The 25,350-nt window shown below is 35.9% G+C and overlaps 1 protein-coding gene and 1 long non-coding RNA gene across 3 annotated transcripts; one reads left to right on the forward strand and one right to left on the reverse strand.

The window, feature by feature from the left end:
• The first annotated feature begins 1,043 nt into the window (after nt 1–1,043).
• On the forward strand, nt 1,044–20,529 carry LOC18423133 (nucleic acid-binding protein). Of its 2 annotated transcripts, none has more exons than XR_002282125.2 (9): nt 1,044–1,986; nt 2,609–2,654; nt 3,345–3,394; nt 3,585–3,626; nt 7,423–7,536; nt 8,670–8,748; nt 9,173–9,244; nt 9,379–9,496; nt 20,194–20,529. XR_002282125.2 is itself a non-coding variant. In XM_006827709.4 (9 exons), exons 1-8 carry the CDS (start codon nt 1,244–1,246, stop codon nt 9,424–9,426), a joined length of 1,194 nt encoding a protein of 397 aa, XP_006827772.1. In that variant the 5' UTR covers nt 1,044–1,243; the 3' UTR covers nt 9,427–9,453; nt 20,194–20,529. The 2 variants fall into 2 exon arrangements, 1 of the variants encoding a protein (XP_006827772.1); XM_006827709.4 differs by having other exon boundaries at nt 9,379–9,453.
• Nucleotides 20,530–20,953: 424 nt separating this feature from the next.
• LOC148781454 (uncharacterized) lies at nt 20,954–23,620 on the reverse strand. Its single transcript, XR_016059022.1, has 2 exons — nt 22,567–23,620; nt 20,954–22,500 (listed from the first exon to the last, which is right to left on the reverse strand). It is a non-coding gene; the product is annotated as an uncharacterized LOC148781454 (long non-coding RNA).
• Between the last annotated feature and the right edge of the window lie 1,730 nt (nt 23,621–25,350).

Raw genomic sequence — 25,350 nt, forward strand, 5'->3', positions numbered from 1 at the left:
TGAGAGGTAAATCGTGAAGAGAAAGAGAGCACCACAACTTGGTTTTTTTTACTACCTATGATGGGCAAATCGTGAGAGAGAGACAACACCGACAAAGAATGGGTAAATTGTGAGAGAGAGAGAGAGAGCACCAGTGAAAATGGGTAAATCGTGAGAGAGAGAGCGTGTTGGGTAAATCGTAAGAGAGAGCGCGCTGGGTAAATCGTGGGTAAATTGTGAGAGAGAGCGCTGGGTAAATCGTGGGTAAATTGTGAGAGAGAGCGCTGGGTAAATCGTGGGTAAATTGTGAGAGAGAGCGCTGGGTAAATCGTGGGTAAATTGTGAGTGAGAGCGCCAATGAAGACAGTGAAGAGAGCGATGAAGATAGCGAAGAGAGCGGTGAATACAATGAAGAGAGTGAAAGGAGCTCAAAATAATGTTGAAAAACTTTTTAATTGATCGTCTCGACATCGAGAGGTATGAAGATGAAAAAGAAAAAGATTTTTAGTCCACATAAATAATGCACTTGCAACACATTATCCAAACTGTCAATTTTCAATATTTTTATATGTGTATAGATATATTTGATTTGAACTAGTTTTAGAGTTTAAAATTTTATAATTAATTTTTTATAGATTTTCAGGCAATCCTAAAAATTTTTAATACCAAAATTATATCTTATGATAAAATTTGAAGCTGTCTTAATTGGATTGTTTAGGGTTGCAACTTTATGCAAAACCACACCCTTCACGAAAAGATAAAAACCAATACTTTGATTATTTTTGTCATTATTTTTTTTAGTTTTTTTAAACATATATCTATTTTACATATTTTAATGATCTACTTGTTAGAAATTATATATAACAAAAAAATTAAGCACAAAATCCATCTAGAAAATATAACACGAAGAGGGGACGCATGCCTACATATGGGTCCTAGGCCTCGTAAAAACAGAATCCTTTGGAAAAAGTTGTGGGAGAAAAGCAGGGGTATTAACGTCATCTTCATGACCGCCTAAGATCTTTGAGGTCCTGTAAATTGAGAGAGAATCAGAGCGACAGAGAGGGATGGGGACTCGCGCTCTCTGCAACTCATTTTGAGCTCCCATAAATGGCGGGCTCTTCTCCTTCTTATCTTTCAAATCCTTTTTTTAAAGGAATCAGGTTCTTGTTTTCTATATTCTCTATGTAGGTTTAGTTGAGGGATTTTCCTAGGGTTTTAGAAGCATTTATCGTATGGATTTAGATTTCTGATTGTCCCTACAATGGCAAAGGAAACCCTAAATGGAGACATTAGGAGCTCAGAGAGAGAAGACAAGGGAAGCAGGAGAAGGGAAGAGAGAGAAGATGAGAGAAGCAGGAACAGGGAAAATAGAGAAAGAAAGAGAAGTACGAGTTTAGAGAGGGAGGATAGGAGAAGTGGAATCAGGGAAGGGAGAGAAGACAAGGGAAGCAGAAGCAAAGAAGAGCACAAGAGAAGCCGGAGCAGAGAAGAGAGAGAAGAGATCAGAGAGAGTGATGAGGAAAGCCCCAGAAAGAGAAGGAAACACTCTAAGAAGAGGTCTAAAAGGCACGAGCAAAGTTCAGAGGAGTCTTCTTCTGAATCAATGGAGTCAGACTCTTTTTCAGATGATTATGATTCTTCTTCAGAGGAAGTGAGGAGGAAGAGGAGGAAAGATAAGAGGAGGAGAGACAAAGTGAGTGAAAATGACAGGAAGAGAAGGAAAAATGAAGAATCAATGGAATCAGACTCCTTATCAGATGATTCTGATTCTTCTTCAGAGGAAGAGAGGAGGAAGAGGAGGAAAGATAAGAGGAGGAGGAGAGAGAAAGAGAGTGAGGAGAGGAAGAGAAGGAAAAATGAAGATGAGAAGATGAAAACGAAGAGGAAGAGAGAGAAGGAAGAGACGAAAAGGAAGAAGAAGAAGAGTAAGAGGAAAAAAGTGACAAAAGGTGCAGTGACAGGTTCTTGGGGTAAATATGGCATTTTAAAAGAGATCGACATGTGGTAGGCATCTCTCTCTAACTCCATCTGACTTTTCCTCTCTCCCTCTCTCTTCTGTCGAGGCAATGGAAATTATCTGATTTATTCATCATATCTCTTCTCAAATAGTCTTAAATTGAAAGAAGTGTTGTGATTATTGACAAAAATGTTGAGAATTGGAATTTGAGGAGACTGATTAGCTTTTTTGACTCTTCCATTTCCTTAAACGAAAGAGTGTATTATCTTCTTGATACCCTTTTCTTGCTTGAAATGCTGTGCCTTTCTTGTTGGTGATCCTTATTTCCTTTTGTACAGAACTACCACCGGCATTCATGTCATTATCCATTACCGGAAAATGGTGTTACCTTGTTAATGAAAAAGTTCTTAGACCTTCCATGTAACACGGACACACGGGGGATGAGACACCACTCTTTCTCACTTTAAAACTCTAGACACTTTTTCTTGGCATTTATTTTTGAAAAGTACTTCATGTCACCAAAAATCCCCCGTCCCCCATTCTTTTATGGTGTATGGATGTGTTGTGCCTGAAATATCAATTTTGATAGCAGTATTCTGAGACTCAAATCTGTGTATCCTTGTATATGTATAAATCAACTTTGATGATTTATCCCTTTCCTGATCTCAGGAATAAAAGGCCAGAATTTGGGGCATGGTTATTAGAAGTGAAGAAGGTATGGCATCTTTATTTGAGCCCACACTGCTTTTGTATGGAACTACACTGGCTATGTAAATGACACATTATTTCAAGTGTCATGATTTGTTTGGCATTGTTTGCTTGTGTTGTGGGGTCCTTGATAGAGCTATGGAATCTGGTTTCTTTTGATTTCAAGTCTCTAAATTTCACATTAGTTCATTAGAAGTTTCTTTTTTGGGCTCCATTTAATTGAGATTCTGAATCACAAGAAAGAAAGCTTAGCAAATCAATTGCATTCTTGTTAGTTGATCTCTACATCAATTGGACCTGGTTTTGGCTCTGTACTCTTGGATTGGTACCTGCCTTACCTAAAGGCTGAAGTTCTAAGTAAAAGCCAGATATATAATATGAGATAAGGTCTATGTTCCTAAGTTTCTATATTATACTATCAAATAAAAAAAAGACGGGATGTCAAATAATACATAGTTTAAGGTTGTAGCTTGTTTCTATATGATTTCACTTGTTTTACTCTTCATCCAGATCATATTTTTGATACTGCAGTCTTATTATAGCATGTGTTTTTCATAGTTTGAGGTTAAGTATAACTCTGAGACAATTTTTTTTCCCTTTCGTATTAGTTTTCAAAGAATATCCATTTACTTCAGAAGACGTCCTCAAATGCTATATTTGAGTTTTCAATCATATGACTGGCATCTTTGATTTGCAGGTGAACCTTGAGACTTTATCGAACCGAGAAGAGAAGCAACTGTTCAAGGAGTATGATGCTATGGCTTACAAGTTTTATTTTATTCTCTTAATGCATAGCATTTGTGATTGGCGTCAAAATTTAGTTGCCGTCTGAAATGGACTCCCTAAACTACAAATAATGTTGAGATTTTTTTTTTTTAATTATGCTGTTACCAAGTCCTGATGTTTTCATACTTGAAGTTGCTTCTTCTTTTTACAGGTTTATGGAGGATCATAATACTGCTACTTTTCCTTCCAAAAAGTAAGAATATCTTTCTGTCTAGGAGTTCTAGTTGGTAATTTTGTTTTAAAGAGTTAGACTGTTTTGTTTTGTGCTCATCATATTGTATGTGGACATGGCTCCTTCACTTCGAATTTACTTCAAATTGATATGTTAGATATTTCTCATTTGTCTCTCAATTTCTCTTTCCCCATACTATTGTCAAATCCCATTTATTTTTTTTGACTTTGTAAATGATGTGCTTGGAGCTCATACTTTCTTTTGTGGATGGTTACATGTGGGAATGACCATGTGTATATCTTCTTTGCTTATATGGTTCATTCAGATGCTGGATGCCTATTACAGGTGTTTAAGATTTTGTTGAACCATGAAAGAAAAAAAAAAAACTAAAAAAGGTTATTTGGAACCCTATAGTCGAAAATTCCAGAAGAGGCTGCTTGTTGGAAAGGCAGGTACCTCTCTCTTGGAGGCAAGATAACTCTTATCAAAGCTATCCTATCTAACATCCCAATCTATTCGATTTCACTTTTCAGAATGCTTGCTTGCATCAACTCTCTTGAAAGGTCTATGAGAAAAATTGTTTGTTTTAGGGATAGTTCCAAAAATAAAGTCCACTTAATTGCTTGGGATAAAGTTTGTAAGCCTAAAAAGGTTGGGGGCATAGGCATCAACAGCCTTAAGCTGATGAAGTGGGCTATCATGTTTCACCACCAACTCAAACCTTTTACTGCAGCAAGTGCTCTTTCAGAAGTATGGTATTGATATGCTGGGCTGGTTTCCTGAGAGTATCCGAAGGCCTACAACTTCTTCCAGCTTTATCAAAAACTTGTAGATGTCATGAGCTTTTCATGCCTTGTAAAAGGTTCAGTTAATTCAGGAGAAAAATTTCTATCTGGAATCACGCTTGGATAGACAATCAACACCTTAAAGACAGCTGGCCTAATGTCTTTGCAATATCCCTAACCCCAATGCTATAGTGGCTTAATATTTTGAACGCAATACCCCTCCCTAGTGTTAAAAAAATGGTGAACCAGACCGGAACTGGCTGGTTCGGATTGGGAACGGGAGGGACAGTCCAGTTCTTCCAAATATCGGGAACCGGCCAGTTCTCTGACAAAACTGGCTAGTTCTGTTAGAGAATCCATCCCACTTATTTTTTTAATATTTTTCAATTTTTTTGTTCTCTATTTTTTTTTAAAATTTTTTATTGGCTGGTTCATCGGCTAGGTCACTGATCCAGACTGCTGATTGGCCAAGTCAGACCAGTTTTTCGGATGGACGATCCGGGTCATCGATCCGTGTTAATATACCTTGGCCCTCACCAAATATGGGCACCCATCTTTGGAAGATCACTTTATGACCATGATTATGAGGATCTGATATCTCTCCATAACCTTCTGGCCTCCTTCTCATCATTGGATCTGGAATGGACAGGGTGGTATGGCCAAAGCCCACACATGGGTCTTCTCGGTTTCTTCCTTTTATAAAACAGTTGACCCTTTCTCCTCCCACAAATTGTCCATTCAAAAGAAAGCTTGGGTCACCCAAATCCCTCCAAAAATCCAAACTTTCATCTGGTTTGTAATCTCCAACCGAAACATGACTTTAGACCAACTTATATGAAGAGGTTACAGCCTCAAATAGATGCTCACTTTGTAGAGAAGAAGAAGAACATTCTCATCTATCTTTTCGTGGCACATTTGCTTATGAAGTTTGGGCCAAAACATCATCGGGGTCCATTGAATATCCTTTCGCCTCCTACTTCTTCCCCCCTTACGCCTTAGCAGGATTATTTCTTTGGAGAGTCTCCATCCTGGCTACTATTTGGAGTTTCTAGGGGAGCAAAATTCCCGCAACTTTCAAGAAGTCAAGAAAACCGTGAGACCAACTACATAAAGAGCTAGAGATCTCACGATTTTTCAGGGCCAACAACTGCAAAGATCTCAAGAGCTTCTCCAAAACAGATTTTGAATCGAATTGGCTGGACATCCTTCAATCCAGACCAACCAAACTATCACAGTTCCAAAGCCCTCCCCCCCCCCCCCCCCCCCCCCCCCCCCCCCCCCAAAAGGAAAGGACAAAAAAAAAAAACCCGCCCAAAAAAAAATACCAACAAAAGGGGGTCATGAAGGTCCAGTATAGACAGAAACTCCTTGGGGAACCCGGATCCATGCGGTGTCGGTGGAATTTTGAGAGATTGGAGGGGTACAACTTTAGACTCCTTTTCCATTCATATTGGTTTTGGAGACTCCAATTGGGCTGATGCGAATACCCTCCTTGAGGCCCTTAAAAGGTTAAATTTGAGCTGGGGCAACCACCTCCTTGTCAAAGGGGATTCCAAGAATGTTATTTTGTGGGCATGTGGCAGGTCGTGCTGACCTTGGAGACTAAACCATATCTTTTACCACATTGGTTTTCTATGAAAGCCACTTCGAGTTTACTTCTGTCATACTTGGTGGGAGACAAACTCAATAGCTGGTACAATTGCCAAAAAGGGCACCGTACTTGGCCCCCATTTCAGTACAGGCGTAGCTTTTGGGAAGTCCACAGATGTGACTTTTTGGGTTAGAGCTTTGGTTTGTAGGATGCCTACCTTTGTGATTTCATATACTATTTTGGATCCACTTTTTTATTGCTTTTGGTGTCCTCTCTACTAATCTTTATCTTGCCTCCTCTTTACTCTTTCGCTCTTCTCTCTCTAAGATTTACTCCTTACCTTCACCACATCATCCTGCTTTCCATTTCCCTCCCAAACATTTTCTCTGTTCTCTTTCTCCTCCACTTCTCTCTATCTCCAGATGACCTTCTCTAATCCTTCTTTTATGTCTCTTGTCACTTGAATTTTTTTTTTTGAAGTTGTTAACTTGTCTTGGCCCTAGATTTTTTTATTGTACCGTTATAGAGCAGCTAGCTGTTTTTACCCCAATTAATTGGGAAAAAGGCTAAAATGATGATGACAGCTATAGAGCACCTGGTCTGTGGGCCCTACTTATACCCATATCTCATGGGTTTTTTGTGAGCATATTTTGTACATTATTATAGTGTCATCAATTCTCAAAATAAAAAATAGAAAAAAGAAAAAAATAACTCAAGGTCTTTAGACTTTAGATGTCACAGACTTGTATCGATAAATGGCCTCTGGCTGTTACTGGAAATATGCGTTGTTATTTAGATACACCTCTCAGTGGTTTTAAGGATCAATCACTGCATCCATTATGACAATGGTGATATACAAACAGTCCCTGGCTGTTCTCACATGGTAACACCCGCTTGAAAACCTTGCTTTTATATTTAAATCATGAAATTCTCATATTTTAAATAGATGTCTTTGCATACTTTTAACTACAACTAGTACAAAGCCTGTATCATAGTACATGATCTTTACACTTCATTCTCGAAACTTTCAGGCTTATCTCAAGGAAAAATTCTGTCAATGGTCTTAATAAGAATATTGCTATAGATAGGTGGATAGCAAGGGAGCAGACCTGTAAAATGACTATGTTCTGATTATCTTGCTTGGATTTGTTGTTGTATATCGAATTTCTTAGAAGTAACTATAGTTCCATGTAGATTCAATCCAATTTGTTGTTGTATATCGAATTTCTTAGAAGTAACTATAGTTCCATGTAGATTCAATCCAATCATTGGAGCAACAGATTATCTCTCTTGAGGTTGTCTTTCTTACTTTTTTATTTATTTATAGGGGAGGGGGGGGGGGGGGGTAGACGATCGAAACTACTTGAAATTAGATTCTCTTTTAGATTTATCCTAAGAACGATCTCTATTATTTTTATTCATTGTCATGTTTTTCTTGCAGATACTATGATTTAGATACTTATCATCGCCATAAGATGATAAAGGCGCTGAAAAAAGGTTCTGAAGTAGTCACACAGATAGAGCGTACCGTATTTGATGATGAGGAACAACGCCGGTATGTATGAAATCCTTCAATGACAGTTTCTATGGAGTAATATGTGTCTTTTATCATTATTTTTTTTTGGAATTGTTGATTTTGCTTGTATGTCTGGCATTGGATTTGGATGGAGGATTTCCTTCTTTTTCCCCTCTCTTTCTGTAAAGATCTAAACAAATGGGCCACATGCTAATAATTACTTCAGGGTATTCATGATGAGATCATTCCCCTTTAGATGATGAACTGGTTTATTTTAGATTACATACTTGTGACTTGCCTTGAACTGGTAAAGCCATAGAGTAGAGGGTAACTTTGTGGATGTTCGGTGGCATTGTTACGTAATATGTTCCGAATGGTTTGATTGTATGCTTCCTTACTGCATCTTTCTAAATTTTATTCTTTTTATTTTGCAAGTACGCTTTTAGTCATTATTCCACAGTCGATACAAACCAGTTCCTCAAAAAATCCGATTCGTGCTGATTCTTTCCCCAACTAACGAAGCGATCCTGGTGGAATTGCCACATATGAAATTGAGCGCAATTTTGCAAAGAAATACCCCACTTGTTTTTGTTTCTGAGAAGAGACGAGGAACATGCTCAATATCATTTGATTGAATGGTTGCCTCAGCTCCTTGTTGTTGAAGAAACCCTCCACTTCAATTGGTCTTTTTTCACGAAAAGCAGACATCAAATTATTTCGTGGATTGGATTTCACTTGACTGTCTACGGCTCCATTGCGTGTGCTCGGGGTAGAAGTTTTGTATAAATGTATCGCCGTGTTATTAAGTATTTTGATTTAAGTCCTTTTCTCTATAAGAGGTGGAATAGAATAACCCGGTTGAAGCGTAATGATCATACGTCTGTAATGCATTCTATCTCCCATAAGAGGTCCCATTCTTCTACCCTTTCCCAGGACCGGGAGTCGTTAACTATTCATAGCTATTAGTAGCATATTATGTTTACGATCTCTGACCATCTGAACTAGTGGGATTAGTCCAGCTGTTCCAGCAGATTTATATTGAGCTTAGTTTAGATTTCCATAGATGTACAGTTTGACCTGGAAATAATTTTTGTTCTTTTTGTAGGATACACTGCCGTGGTCTTTCAAGAATTATTTGGAACTTAATTTATTTTCTTGTATTTTTTGTGCAGGCAAGAATTACTGAGGGAGCGTGAGAAACAGAAGGAAGCACAGATTGAGGCTTTGAAAATTTCAATGCAGAGTGGGATGGTAAACTCCATTATTATTATCTTTATATTTTCAAACATGTTAGTGTAGTTTGTGATATGTGAAGCTTATAATAATTTTGATATATTTTTTGAGATCTTTCGCTGGGTTCAATAGAGTGTATGTGCCAACTATGGGGTCAAACAAATCCCGGTGGATTGGTCATTTAGGAGTTTGAGCTAATGTTGTAGAAATTAGTTCAGGGGTTCAAGCAAGTATTACCCTACACGCATGCGCACATAAATGCGTACTTGAGAGAGAGAGAGAAGGGGGGGGGGGGGATGGAGGGAGATTAAATTGGTTAATCTCATGAGCACCTAAAGTCAAAGGGAACAATACACGATGTTTTATTGTATTTCTCTCTAGTCGAGGCCGTGCAAATTCATCTTCCAAGTGATAATTTTTCTTAATGTTGTTTCATATTCAGGCTCAAGCAATGAAGGAGCAGGCCCAGTTGCGTGAAGAAATGAATTATCAGTTCAGGCTTGGTAATATTGAGGTAATGGAGCACTTTACTGAAACATGTACCTTTCTCTCTCTTGTTCTTTCAACTAATCTCTCTCTCTCTCTCTCTCTCTTTCTCTCTCTGTTCTCTCTCTCTTGTCTCTCTCTCTCTCTTCTCTCTTCTTATAGGCTGCTCAAGCAATTCAAAGAAGATTGGATCCTGATGCTGCAATGTGATTAGTTTTGCCCCACACTCTGGAAAGGGTATGACGAATTTTCATCACCTCGCTCTCGCTCTCGCTCTCATGTATATACCTTGACGAATCTCCGAGTCATGTTTTGCTATTTTCTTAAATAATAGGTTATTATCAAGTGTTGTCTGCTAAAGCTTTTATTGTCTGACGGTATTATCATTACATTTTGCATGTTGCTTGGTTTTTATCCTCTTCCTGTCCTTTTTTTCTCAGCTTGAAATTACCTAACTATAGAAATGCATAACCTGTCAAAGAAACGGTCATGAATACTAGGAGATGAAATCTTCAAAAGCTTCTCCAATTGATTCTTTAGGCCTTGAGCCATGTATTCAATAAAGGATAAGTCCTAGGTGGTTAGGTCACTTGTTAAAAAAGGAAATATCTGAGAAAGATACGAAACTGAGACTTGGTGCTATTTGCTGCATGTTACCTTTGTTGGTTGTCAGCAGTGTTTAAAAAGTCGACTGGCTAGCTTGGGACTTACCCAGTGTTCGCCAAATCGAACCGGAATGGTTATCTAGAAATGGGGCCGAGAGCGGTTAGAACCAGAACCGGACTAACTGGGCAACCAGACTAATTGGTCTGGTAGATTTTTTTTTTAATGGGTCAAAAACCCCCAAAAAAATAAAAATAAAAATAAAAATAAAAATAAAAAATAGAAAATTTAGATTAAGTGTATACTAACTTATTATCTGCATTTATCTTACCCAAAAGAAAATTGAAACAACTTTTTATACAAACTAATATATGAATACTATGGAGATATGCAAGACAATTTGACATTAATGCAATTGATGGAGTTACAAAGGCTAAATAACCATGGCTAGTAATAATGAAAGTGGCGAGGGGGGTCAGGTTACTGTTGTGTCTCGCTATCAAGGTTTATTGGGCCAAAAATTTGAGTAAGGCCGAGTGGACTTTGTAGTGCCGTAGTTGTGCCCCATCGCCAGTCAGGAACAGAGCATTTTGATAATACCAAGTGGAAAATGACTTCAATCACAGGGAGATTCTAATGAAATTTCATTATAAGGGACTGAGAACTTCAACAAATTGTTGTGCTTTAGGTTATTCTTTGAGATATTTTTGTTATGTAATATCTTCTTCCAAGAATTTAACATATTCATCCCAAACCTTACATGAAAAACTTTCTAGTTTCTTTTGTAATAAAATTGCTCACATTAGGAATGAAAGTTTAAGCACTTTTTTGCAAACAACAAAAGTAGCGTGATGCTATTAAATCAAGTAAAAACGCCACCTAATTAAGACATGAAACATAAAGGACCTCTTCCATATAGTTAGATGAAGCATAATTCATGCAATACTTTTTCGATGAAGTTAAATAAGGCATACTTCACAAAAAGTACATCTCATGATATGCAACAAAACGAAAAATCAATGCGCAACACACTGATATGAGAATTACATAAGGTTTAAAGTTGTATAGAGATTAAATAGCATATATGATGGCATGCAAACAATTGAGCAACATTGTCATGCACTTTTTTTTTTTTGTTAAAAAAACGTATAACATTAAAAATAGAAGAATCGATTTTTTTTTGTCATATTCATCAAAAAATATATTTTTATAAAAAAAATGTAATTTTATCAAGAAACATAATGTTATTAAACAAAGTAGAGAAACACTTACCATATTTATCATAAAACATAATTTTATTAAGCGAAATAATTTTTTTTAGAAAAATTGATTTCTCAAAAACCCTTAAAATCGAGCCCCAAATGTTTGTTTTTGCTGTCAAATCCGTTCTTTTATTGAATGCAATCAATAATTTCAGTCAAATATTGTCTGAAAAATCCTAAAAAAGGCTGAAAAATTAGGAAACAAATTAAAAAAAATCGAGTTGGAGCTTATCTTGTTTTCTTCCAACTCAAATGAATCCCTAATCTCAAAATCTCTAGATTTAGATGAAATCAAGAGTTTAATCGTCTGGATATCTCTGTGATCAACAAAAGCCCCCCATTTTGATAAAAAACAAACAAAAACTAGGCCAAAATCTTTATATTGGTGAATTTTTCATTAAACTTTGAAGAACACCGAAATGACAGCCAAGAAATTTCAATTTTGAGCCCGAAATCTTAGGATTTCGATGAAATCAGGAGTGTAGTAGTCTAACTATCTCTTTCATCTACCAAAGCCCCCCCCCCCCCATTTTGATCGACAAAAAATCAACAACAAATCCAAGATCTGTATATTGGCAGATTTTCATCAAACTAATGAAGAACAAATAAATAACGCCCAAGACAACTTGAAATTCGGTGGTTTTTTATCCCAAATCAACTATTTTATAGAGTAACATAATTAATTTAGTTCAATAATTCTCTATAAAAGCTTGAAAAGGCTGATAAAGTCCACAAAATCAAATCGAATCTTGAACAAAATGAAAACTCGTGGGTTCTATAAAAAGTAATGGGCTTTGTTTCAAATAACAGAAAGATGTTATATAACACTGTTATAGCGCCCGCTATAACTTTAAAAATGGTTGCTTCTAAAACCGGTTCGGTTATGCCAAAAACTAGCCGGTTTGCAACAAAATCGAGTGGTTTGAGTATATACCGGCCGGTTTTGGTCCGGAATTTTTTATGGTAGTTATATATACACACTCGAACTCTGAAACCAGTCCTAACCGGACTCGGAACCCTAGCGGTTCCGAGCTAACTGGCCGGTTTTGCGAACAGTGGACCTAGAGTTCGGAGTGGTGATTTTAGGCCACAAAAACCTAGAATCGCCCTATTCTTTTGGTTTTTCAATGGAAAAAAGATAGAGCAAATTACGTTTAGACACTTTTTTGGAGGGGGAGGGGAGGGGAGGGGAGAGGGGGGGGGGGGTGTGCTTTCCTTCCCCCCCCTCTAAAGTTGCCCTCCTGTCCAACAATTCAAATGCCGGACAGAGGGTGGGCTAATTTTAAACATAAAAGAGTTGTCCAGCATTTCAAATACCGGATTGGGGGATGACTAATTTTAGTTGTTTGCTGTCTGGTGTTTGAAAAAACGGACAACTCTATAAAAAAAAAATGAAGAAAATGGAGCATTGGTTGCCTCCTCTCTCTCTCTCTACCAATTCCTGGGATTAGAAAACAAATGAAGAAGGAGAGGGGGGCAGGGTGTACATGTCGTCGAGTAGCGGAATGGGAATTGAGTTTGGAGGGCAAGGCGGCGTTGGAGGCTTTGGAGTGGGCATGGAGATGAGATTGGCGCTGTGAGATGTCAGAAGGGGGGAGGCCCAGCCTCAACTGCTCAATCAGTTGCTCAATCGACTTGCTCAAAACATGCGTCCTCTCATCCACTTCACTTACATAACGTTGTTGCATCAGTTGCTCAATCGACTTGCTCAAAACATGCGTCCTCTCATCCACTTCACTTACATAACACTGTTGTTGGCATTACAAAGAAGAAGAAAGAGATTACCCAATATTTCTCCTTGAGTAGAGGGAGAGAGAAAACCAAGGCACCTTTTTTTCTTTTTTTTCCCATGGAGATGTTCGGTATTTCGAACACTGGACAACAAAGAACTAAAATTAACCCTCCCCCCTGTCTGGTATTTGGAGTGCTGGACAACTCTTTAGCTTTTTAATATTAGCCTTGCCCTTGGTCGGTATTTGATTTGCCGGACAGGAGGGCAACTTAGGAAAAAAAAATTGCCGTGCTGGGAGAGGAGGGGATGGTGCGCTTGTAATTTCAAGCCAATGGCTGTCTATTTGGAAATCCCCCCCCCCCCCTCCATTCTCCTCTCCGACTTAGGACTCGTCAGAGTCGGACCTAGGGGGGAATCAGATCTTCGGGTGCCCGACTTGGCATCTGATTCGTGTATTTGAAATGCTGGTCGCAAATGCTTATTGAGATCTAGAACTTCAAAGCAATCTTTTGTTTAGCATCTCAATATTTTTCTCCTTAGCTTGTGTTTCTGCAATATTCAAGGGTAACAATTGGTGCGGAAATGCAATGAAATGGTTATGACCAATTGCAAAAGTAGTTAGGAAAAATCAATATTAATTTTAAAAAGTTAGCTTTACTTATTTGGGAAAAGTTTGTAGAGCCGAGGTTCTAAACGATCAAATTAGAGCCCAGCTCACAAATTTCACTAGAAGAGGTTGTTTTGATACCGAAATATCTTCAAATTGATCATCTCGACATCAAGATGCATGGGCATGAGAAAAAAATTGATTTCAAGTTTTAAAAATAGTACATCTTGTAACACATTTTTAGACCGTCAACTTTCAAGTTTTCATAGATCGGCTCGATCTACACTTTTCGAAAATTTAAATTTTATAATTATAGTTTATAATATATTTTAAGGCTATCACAAAGACTTTTAGTATTAAAATCAATTTTCTCGACACTATTTGGAGGTGGGCTCTAATTTGATTGTTTAGAGCCTCAGCTGTATACAAACCGCACCTTTCTTATTTTGATGGTTTGTAATTTTCTTTTTTTAATTCTAGATGAAATTTTTTGGAATCTCTCTAAAATTTACTCAACTGCAAAATTCTTGAAAACAAGAAATATCATTGCGCTACAAGATAGTAGTTCAAATAAACGAATTCGGAGACTTGATGTCGAGGAGGTTAAAAGTTCTCTTTGCTCTGTCTCCTTCAATCTTAAATTAGATGACAAATAAACTGCACTATTTTTTTTTTTAAATTTATTTTTTAATCTCTGTTGCCTTAGAGATAGTTCAGAGCAATTTATTTTTGTAGATATATTTTTTTATATTCATTAATTCAAGTAGCCGACCCCAATTAGTTGGGAAAAGGCTTTGACGATGATGATGATTATTTTTCAGGTTTCCCTAAATACTGGTCTTATATCTTGTTCTTTTGAAGTATGGGGATAACAATCTTTCTGTTCGGTGCTCTAGGCTGATGGTTTATGAATTGTCTTGTGTATTATGGGATTGCTTTCATGTGTTGCTCTTTGAAACCAATGACTGATTCCCGATGGTTAGTCTTCTAAATTCTAGGTGCATGTTAAGGATGCTCAAACTTGAACTATATACCCAAATTCTACTTCTTGTGCTACACAAGGCAGTGATATCAATGTCAAAAAGCAGAGGACCTTTTGCTGTTGCAAAACACTCGTTTTAGAGTGCTTTGCTGCCCTCAATAAGTTTAGGCCTGAGCTACACAAGCCAGTGGTAGCCACGTCTTGTCAAAGCTCTTCTTTAAGAGTTTGCTGTTGCGAAGCACTTGTTTTAGAGCGCTTTGCTTTTTGATAGCAAAAAGCCCTCGTTGTCGAGGGCTTTGACGGGGATTCGTTATTTTACCTATACACTTCATTCTGACATGTATTGATGCTTGAACGATGTGTGGACATTTCTAAACACAGGGATATTTGAAAAACGGAATAGAGCAATAGGGTGGGGCAACCTCAAAGCCCAACCAAACCAAGTAGTGAAGTGCCCTTTTTGCTACAAAAACAGAAAAGCTAGGAGCAAGTGCTTTGAGGTGTAGGGACCCAGGAAAGTGTCCTATGCTAATGTCGTTTGGTCTACCCCTGTGCCAACCACATCTAGATATAATAAACATAGTGAATTTTTATCCTTCTGCAGGTGCGTGCTGTCCATTTGCATCCCAAGGCAAAACTCAAGTCAACAATATATTTTGGATTCCAAATTTTGGGGATGTAATCTTTGGAACCCAATGATCAATCTCAAAGAAAATAAAAATTAATTCGCACTATGTGCCTAAAAAAACTGATGTCCCAAGATTGAACAAGAACCGTTCAATTTTTAGAGGGAAAGAGTTAGATGTTCAAGAACTCAAAATCCTTTTTTATTTCTTCATAATAATAATAATAATGTGATGATGCTTAGATGGATCCCAAAATTTTGGATAAAAATAACCTCCCAGATATGCATTTTGCCTGAGGGAGGAGTTGTATGCTCCCACAAGAGCACGCTATGCGATCTCATAAATATAAGCTATGTATTACATATATGCATCTATCCTTTTTTTTTTTTTTTTTTAATGTTAACAGTGACTTCATTGAGTAAATGAAATATTACAAAAGGACGTTTACAACTGTAGACAAACAAAGAAAACAGAAAGTGAGCTAACAGTAAGAAATGGAAAAGAAGAGGGAAGGGAGAAGGACAAAAAGGAAAATGGCTTCAAAGAGTGGCCAATTTGGCTAGACTGTCAGCTTGTTCATTTTCCTGTTGATATGCTCAAGGATGACCTCTCTAGCTTGTACGTTTAGCATTATTTCATACATGATTGGGGTCAATTGCCATGGGACAAGATGAGGGCTAGTGCACAACTTGATAACATTTGCAGAATTTTCCTCTTAGAACACTTTCTTTAACTGCCCTCAGTTCTCCCTCATTGATATCACAGAAGTTGAGCTGCCCATGATACGTGGAGATGACATTCCTTTGTGAATCCCATAGGATGCCTCCATAGTCAGTTTTTTGTGCTGCTGTGCGAACACTCCCATCAAAATGCAACTTAACCAGCCTTAAGGAGGTGTGATAGCCACTCTGCTGATTTGATAGTCTTTCTCAATTGAGTGTTGAGTAGATCAGTGAAATTGGTGAAAAGAACTCTTTCGGGTAACTCTTCAGATATAAAGAGGCCTGTGCCCACTGAACCACGAGCCTCAAGACTCCTCTGCTAATGTCTGTTGGTGCTCTGGTGTGTGCCTTAAAACACTCATGCATTCGTCTCCTTCCATAAAGTCCATAGAAGGGCTGCAAGTAAGATGCGCCATAGGTGAACTCAACTCTTTGAAAAGGGTGGATTAAGAATGGATGCAAAAAAATTAATGGTCTCAGGCATAACCCATTGCCACTTAGATATGCTCAAGACCCAATCCCATAAAGTTTTGGCAAAAGGGCAATGTAAGAAGAGATGGTTACTATTTTCTCCATCTTGTTTGCAAAAGATACACACATTTCGCCGGTATTTTACCCCCCTTTCACATATACACATTTATCATCATCATTATATATACACATCTATCACATAAATATTAAGACTTTGTTATTTAAAAGTAATATCGGTAAATATAAACTATATATTACATGTACACATCTATCATCGTCATTATATATACACGTTTATCACATAAATATTTAGACTTCATTATTTAAAAGTAATAACGGAATAGACGTGTCTGGCCATATTACAGGCTAACATACTATACACTTAGACACGCATTGGATTGGGACACTCGTGTCTGTCTGGGCGATATGGATGGTAGAGAATTGGCAGGGGACAGAGACAACTTCTTTTTGTGATATGATTCATGACTAGGACTGCCACCGAGCTGGGCCTGGTAAAGTCTGGAAACTTCATTGGCTTTGCCCAAAAATTGCGCTTGACAAGCCCCGCTTTGAAAGAATCCAGTGGGCCTGGACCCGGCCCAGCACATTAAGAAACCTTTTTTTTTTTCGTTTCTTTTCTTCTCTCTCTTCAAACTATTCTTGGTTGTAGTAAGAGAGATTAAGTTTCTAGAGAGAGATTGGGTTTTTGGAGAGAGAAAGAGATTGGATATCTAGAGAGAGCAAGAGACATTGGGTTTCTAGAGAGGGAAAATGGGTTTTTAGAGAGAGATTGGATTTCTAGAGAGAATTGATTTTTAAAAGAGAGTGAGTTTCTAGAAAGAAAGTAAGATTGGGTTTTAGAGAGAGATATTGGGTTTTTAGAGAGAGAATGAGTTTTTAGAGAGTTTGAGTTTTTAGAGAGAGAATGGGTTTCTAGAGAGAAAGAGATATTGTGTTTCTAGAGAGAGAATGGGTTTTTAGAGATAGATAGGGTTTCTACAAAGAAAGAGATATTGGGTTTCTAGAGAGAATGGGTTTTTTGAGAGAGTACGAGAGTTGGGTTTCTAGAGAAAATGGGATTTTAGAGATAGAAAGAAAGATTGGGTTTTTAGAGAGAGATATATTGGGCTTCTAGAGAGATAATGAGTTTTTAGAGATAGAAAGTGAGATTGGGTTTCTAGAGAGAGAATGGGTTTTTAAAGATAGAGAGATTGGGTTTTTAGAGAGGGAGATATTGGGTTTCTTGAGAAAGAGAATGAGTTTTTGGAGAGAAATCTATATTGGGTTTCTAGATAGAGAAGGGGTTTTAGAGAGAGAGATTGGTTTTCTAGAGAGTGATTGGTTTCTAGAGAGAATGGGTTTTTATAGAAAGAAAGAGAGATTGGGTTTCTAGATTTTAGAAACCCAATCTCTCTCGCTAGAAACCCAATCTCTCTCTCTCTCTCAAAAAACCCATTCTCTCTCTTGAAATCCAATCTCTCTCTTAAAACTCATTCTCTCTAGAAACTCTTATCTCTTTCTAAAAATTCTTCTCTGTCTAGAAACTCAATCTCTCTTTATCTATAAACTCAGTCTCTCTTTCTCTCTCAAAAAACCTATTCTCTTTTAAAACCCAATCTCTCTTTCTCTCTCTAAAAATCCATTTTTTCTAAAAAAACCCAATCTCTCTCTTTAAAAACTTAAATCTCTATTTTTATCTCTAAAAACCCATTCTCTCTCTAGAAACCCAATCTCTCATTTTCTATCTAAAAACTCATTCTTTCTAGAGATCCTTTATATCTTTCTCTCTCTAAAAACCTGATCTCTCTTTTTAGAAATCCAATATCTCTCTAGAAAACCCACTCTCTCTAGAAACCCCATTCTCACTCAGAAAGCCCATTCTTTCTCTAGAAACCCAATCTCTCTCTGAACCATTCTTGCTCTAGAAACCATTCTCTCTTTAGAAACCCATTCTTGCTCTAGAAACCATTCTTGCTTTAGAAACCCAATCCCTCTTGCTGTCTTTAAAAACCCATTCTCTCTCTTTAGAAACCCAATATTCTTTCTCTCGAAAAACCCAATCTCTCTCTCTTTTTGTTAACCCAAACTCTCTTACTATAAACAAGAAAAGTTTGAAGAGAGAAAAAAAAACAGCAAAAAGAAAAACCAAAAGGAAACAGAAGGGTTTATTATTGGGCAGCAGATTCCTTTGGGCTGCCCTGGCTAGGCTTTAATACTGTATATTCGCCCGGCTTTGCGGGGACCGGGCCAGCGCAGTGGCAGCCCTATTCAAAGAATGAATTTGATACTGATTTATTTTGGACATGTCAATGTTGTTCTAGTTGACACTATTGGAAATAAACCTTTGAATTTGGCTGTTCTATGAGAGCAAGATCTGTCTATTTGGTTTTTATCTGTCACCAAGTTGGCGTATATGGGGTGTCTGAATACAATGTTTCTTGAGTCTCACAAGCGATAGCCTGAAATTGAGATAGGGGAAGGCGCTTGATTATTATACAATAAAAGGTTGAGGTGTATAAGGTTTCAATATTAAACAATCGAAGTAAGGTGCACCTTAAATCTTTGTCAAAAGATATTTCGGTGTCGGAAAGTCTTGTGATGACATGAAAATCTTCTGCTCCCCAAATACGAAATTAAAAGCTCCAAACAAAGTGCAGATGGATCAGATCTATAAACAATTAACAATTTTGAAAATAGACACTCTAGATAATGCATTATAAGCTGCACTATTGTCATGACCAGAAATCCCCTTTTGTTTTGTTGGTTCCATATCCATGCATCTTGAGGTTGAAATAATCAATTTGAGGTTTTTGTTTTTTTGGGTCCATATCCATGCATCTCGAGGTTGAAATAATCAATTTGAGGGTTTTTTAGTATCAAAATAACATTTTTCAATGGATTTTTGAAGTGTGCCTTATTTCAATAGTATAATGTGTATGCTTTATGTAAGTAATAAATATTTGATTTATATACAATAAATAATTCATTTTTATTACACTAGTATGTAGTTGGTGCAGTGGGTATGGAATGGTATAAATGAACATCACAGAAGATACTTTTGAGATGGATTTTTGGACTTAATTTTGAAGGACATGTAATCTCTAACTTGGAGATCATGAATATGAAAATTATGCAAATTTTAAAAACTAGAAATAATAATTCTAAAGAAAACATTTGGACTGTTAGTCTCCATTAATGGAACACCTACTTGCATCCATCTTTAAGATGGATGCTTCACACTTTTTAGACCACATGTAGTCATGCGGTCCAGTCTGCATGAGTTGATTTTCCTTATTGGTATTACATATTTTTCCTATTTTTGGAAGACCACATGTAGTCATGCGGTCCAGCCTGCATGAGTTGATTTTCCTTATTAGTATTACATATTTTTCCTATTTTTGGAAACAATGAAGTTTGGGAGTGATCATCCGACACAGCAAAAGGTAAAGTGCATTTCACAAATAGCTTGTGGTATAACTTGCATTGTGAACGTCCACCATTGTTTCACAATACGGGTGGAGATTGATCATTTGTGACCGTAGATACTCAGTTGCGGTTAATCTCCACATATTGGGACCTTAAGATAGAATGGCCTGGTCGGGTACATCTTGCCTACACCACCTCTGTGTTTGTAACACAAGATTCGAATATCCGCTTTGACGAACCGTTAAGGAGCTTTTGATACCCCGTTAATTCATGGTAGCGGCCATTACAATTGAAAAAGGTTAAATTTTAAATAAGAAGCCGTGAGTAATGTATTAATGGACGCTATTTCTAATATAATAGATGTAAAGGAATCATAATGGATGTAAAGTTTTTTTTTTTTGCTTTTGTTTTTAAATGAATGAGACATTGGTGAAAATTATGATGGGTGTTTTAATGGACATAACGAGCTTTACAATAGATATATCAGTTGTTTTCATTTCATTTTCAGAACCTGTTATATCATATTTTGTGTTGTTATCCTTGCAGATGCATGATCATTATGGGAATTTATAGGGTTTTCTTGCTCCTCACTGCTTCATAACGCAACTGGTGAATTACCACAAGGAGATTCATCATTTGGGAAGTTCTGGTGAGTCCCCATGTTCTTCGAATGGATCTCTTAGTTGTTGAGAGGATTGCTGAAAGGTGGTATATAAGGCATATCGATACATGTAATGGTTAACTGTTTTCAATTTTCATGGTTTTGAACCATTTTTTAATGCTTTCTGCCGACTTTTTTGTTATGCATATGAATGTGAGCATACTTCCATGGAAGCACAATACCTTTACATTAAGAAAAACCGCTTAGGAGGATTTTCTTAATCTGAAATTTCGTGGTCTGCATAATAATCACTGGAAAAGTATTTTGGAAAGGAAAAGTATACAATGACACCATTTACCTTTGGTACAAGGCGGTCACAATTGATTTTGACTATTGGATATAAAATTCAGTGTTTGCTATTATTCGATTGATCAAGCTCAAAGTTCAAAAGAAATTCCATCAAACTTTGTGACACACCCAAGCTATTAGATTTTTCATTGAGTAGTTATAAGTAATTGTGACTTTATACCAAAAGTAAATGTTCTCATTGTATACGCTCCCAAAGTATCTAAACCTGACCATCAAAAAACTGAAGGGTTTCAATCTTAAGAAGTTACTTTTCTACGCACGTATGGTGTGTATTATTTTTTTAGAACATCGTGTGGTTGAGGTGACATCCTCAAAACTTGGGGTCCTGTGAACACTCCTATCTATTATTTTAGGTGGGGTTTTAGAGAGTAAATCCCAGTCGAGTATATAATCTTCTGGCAAATTTGCAAAGGGAAATTCATCAAATGCATTTGAGATATGAACTATTTAATATCTTACTAATTTCTGTTGTTTTAATTTTAAAAAGTCAATAAAATGTTAGAGAATTAATAAGTTGTGTATTTTGATAAAATTTTCAAAATATGATGACATTCTTTTTATTGGTAACATGAGTTGATCATGTTCTAATAACTGAAAATAGGTAATTTATAGTTATAAATTTCTTAAATTAGTAAAAGAATTTACGTTAGGAAAAAGTTTATATTAGGTAACAGCCTTAAAATGTAGAATTAAGGTGTACCTCAAAAGTCCATCATAAAAGATTGTTTTGATGTTTGACAACCCTCTAATTGATCACTCAAACATCGAGATGTATGGATATGAAAAAACAAAAAAGATTTCGAGTCTTAAAAATTGTGTATATTGCAAGACATTATTTGGACGGTTCATTTTCAAGATTTTCAAGTATTTATAGATCTACTTGATTTGAACCATTTTTAGAGTTTAAAATTTTATAATTAGAGATAAAAATAGATTCTCAAGAATTCTTAAGAATTTTTGACAACCAAATTATATTTATGATAAAATTTGGCAATGCGCCTTAATTTGATTGTTTAAGGTTGCAAGCTTATACAAAATCACACCATTTATGTTATTATAAGATGACTCGTCATTGCTTTATAAAAATGATGTACAAGCATACTGGGCTAAGAAAATCGAGTCTACTGTTGGACAGAGAATTGAGTCTACCGTTAGACTTTACAAATTAGAAACTAGCGTCCTTCAACAACTCCTAGCGACTGCTAGCGAGTGTTTAATAATTCCTCCTTAGGACAAGGATACTTTCTTCTTTTTCTCCCTCTTTTTGGGGGGCGGTTGTATCCTACCGGGAGGTCATAATTATTTATGGCATTTACGATGTGAAATCTGATAGCTTAGGTGTGTTGCAATGTTCGGAATTTTTTTTTTTGAACTTTAACTTGGTCAATGAAATAAATGTAGCCACCTAATGTTACATGCAATGCTCGAGATTAATTATGACCATCTTGTGTCAAAGGTAAATGGTCTTGTTATACGTTTTATTTTTGATTGTTTTTTAAATGTTAACGGTGGGAAGGGAGGGTGGGACATTATGTTAAGGCTCTTGGCTCGCTAACCACCTGGCCCGAACTCCTTTCCTAAATATTGTTTCAAAAGCGTCTTTAAAGTTGCTTCAGCATTCGCTTTGGCCTCATCTATTTAAATGAATCTTCTATCCATAAATAAATGAATAAATTTCTAAAAATAAAAATTAAGGTTTTGATATAATTTTTAACACGGTTAATTTCTATGTTTTGGTGGGGCCCCTATTCTTTGACATCCATCTTCAAGATAGATGTTTATTGCGTGTGGGGAAGTTATTGTGGATGTGGTCCCCTGATGCACAAATTACGTTTTCGTCGGTTTGTACACAGACATGTTTCTCTTTGATTAATTGGATTGCACTGTTATATGCGTCTCTTTGATTCATAATAATGTAATTTGATGAATCAAAGAGAGACATGTTTCACTGTTATATGCGTCTCTTTGATTCATAATAATGTAATTTGATGAATCAAAGAGAGACATGTTTCTCTTTGATTCATCGGATTACATTCTTTTGGTGGTTCAAAAGAAGTTGTTAGGGATTTTGTAGACCAGTAGGATAGGGGCATTTTAGAATAAGTCTGAAAGAATTTAGTGAAACAATGAGAGCAATAAAAAATCGTAGATTTTCAACTCTTGGAATTTTTTCAGCAAATTTGGAATTTTGATTTATTTTTATTTAATAAAAAATTGTTGTATATATTGGAGACATGGCTTAAAAAATAAGGATGCAGTTTGTATAGAATCGAGGCTCTAAACAATCCAATTAGAGCCCACCTTCAAATAGTGTTGAGAAATATGATTTTAATATTGAAAATCTTTGTGATAGCCTTAAAATATATTATCATCTTAAATATAAAATTTAAATCTTATAAAATAGTGCCGATCGAGTAGATGTTAAATCTAGAAAAGTGAGTAAAAAAATATGTTATAAGATATATTATTTTCAAAACTTGAAATCCATTTTTTTTTCATGTCTATGTATCTTGATGTTGAGATGATCAATTTGATGATATTTGGGCATCAAATATTGTATTGTATAGGAGTAAAATTTTTGAAGTGAGTTGTAATTTGATTGTTTAGAGCTTCAGCTTTATATAAACTTTTTTCAAAAACTAATATATATTTTTTGATAACAAAAAAAAAATTGTTTTTTATAAATGAGAGAGAACTCAAGAAAATGGCTAATCAAATGTTTCAAGGTAAGGTTTTTTTTCAAAACAACACTACGGGATGTCAATTTTCAGTAGATATGTGGTTCCGAGTCCGCTGGACGATCGTAAAAAGTTTTCTTTATCAATTAGAGAGTGGTGCACAGCGAGAAGGCAGTCGAAAAAGAGATTTGAGAGGACGGTGGACAGAGCAGAGAGATTAAAATATTAAGAGAGAAGATTACATCTAAATAAAGAAAGAAATGTCAACATCTAGAGAGAGAAAAAAGCTAACATCTAAAGGCTGAGAGAAATGTCAACATCTAGAGAGAGAAATGTTAAGATCTAAAGAAGAGAGTGAGGTGGAACAGTAGAGAGAGAGGGGGGGAGGTGGAAAAGTAGAGAGAGAGAGAGAGAGAGAGAGAGAGAGGGGGGTGGAAAAGTAACAACGTTTGCAATGGAAGGAGCAAAACAATGCAGAAAAATGAGATTCGGAGAAAACATGGTCAATAAGGCGGCCACTTTTGACTAAAAGTTAGACAATAAGCTGAATACTTTTATGTCGTCCTTACGTGTACACGTGCTTTAGTATGCATGAACTATTTTTAAATTCAAATGTTTAATCTCACAAATTTTAGAGAGAGTTCTTTGGCGTGTTGAAATTAGAGAGAGTTTTTTGACGTGTAGAAAATTTAGGAGAGGGTTAGTGCCATTTATTATTTTGATTTGGAGGCCGTTGAGAGAGAGGGGCAATTTGCTTTAGAGAGAGAAAGAGCGAGATTTTTCATTTCAATCGAGTTGGGGTCGGGTCGATTCTGATCTGGTTTTAAATTTAGATTGGGCTTGGGTAAGAAATATGGGTTGGAGAGTTGGGACTAACCTATTGAGGTTGTTATAAGCTATCCACCTTATGCTGTATAATTAGGGCGTATCTTTAAATTTTGTTAGAAAATGTATTTCGGTATCAGAAACCTTATGATGGCATGAAAATTCATGTTCAATATTTTAATTATGAAATTTTAAAATTAAAAATGGTGCAGATCGAGTAGATTTATAAACATTTGAAAATCTTAAAAATAAATTGTTTAAATAACTTTTTACGTGATGTTTTATTTTAAAGACTTGAAATTCTTTTTTTTCTTTGTATCTATGTATCTCACGGTTAAGATGATCAATTGGAAGGTTTTCTCATTTCAAAACACTACCATGGGATTTTTGGCCTGCACGTTACTTCTATATTTTAAAGTTACAATATATTTTTTTTGTTCTTAATTTATATATAAAAGTTTTTAAAAAAATTATATAATATTTTTTTCTAAATTTATGAATAATTTTTTTTTTTTTTTTTTAAATATAAGGTTGCAATCTTAAATTCTAGAACTAAAGTGCACCTAAAAAATCCATTGTAAAATGCTGTTTTGAAGTTGGAAAATCTTTTAATTGATCATCTTGATATTGAGATATATGAATATAGAAAATAAAAATAAAAATTTGAGTCTCAAATATAGTGTATCTTGCAACACATTATCTAGACCTTACACTTTCAAGATTTTCATACATTTATAGATCTATTTAATTTGAACTATTTTTAGAGTTTAAAATTTTTATAATGGGAAAGCTTTCTATACTCCCCCTACAATATAGAAGTTCTATCATCCCCCTACCATCCAGCCGTCTATTTTTTATCAAGAAAGTCACTCATTGTTTGATTTTAAATCCGATGTCTCAAAGTATTTTATTTTTAGTTTTTTTAATACAAATTTTATGAATATGAAATTTGATACGTGTTATCTTCTCATTGGGACGTACCTATAAAAAATATTAAAAATAATTTTCGATAAAAAATAATGACCAAAATACCCGTTGAAACTTTTAAGGGTATTTTGGTTATTTTATTTTATTGAAAATATTTTTTTTTATATTTTTCATTTGTGCGAGTTTAATAGAGGAATGGACATCCAAATTTTGGTTTTAAAATAATTTATAGAAAAAAATTAAAAATAAAATAGTGTAGAGAGGTGACATTGTGATTGGGGCAATCTTAATGCTCCATTAAAA

The sequence above is a fragment of the Amborella trichopoda genome, chromosome 7, assembly GCF_054954075.1.
Source record: "Amborella trichopoda isolate Santa Cruz 75 chromosome 7, AtrichopodaSantaCruz75HAP2 v2.0, whole genome shotgun sequence".
Classification (NCBI taxonomy): domain Eukaryota; kingdom Viridiplantae; phylum Streptophyta; class Magnoliopsida; order Amborellales; family Amborellaceae; genus Amborella; species Amborella trichopoda.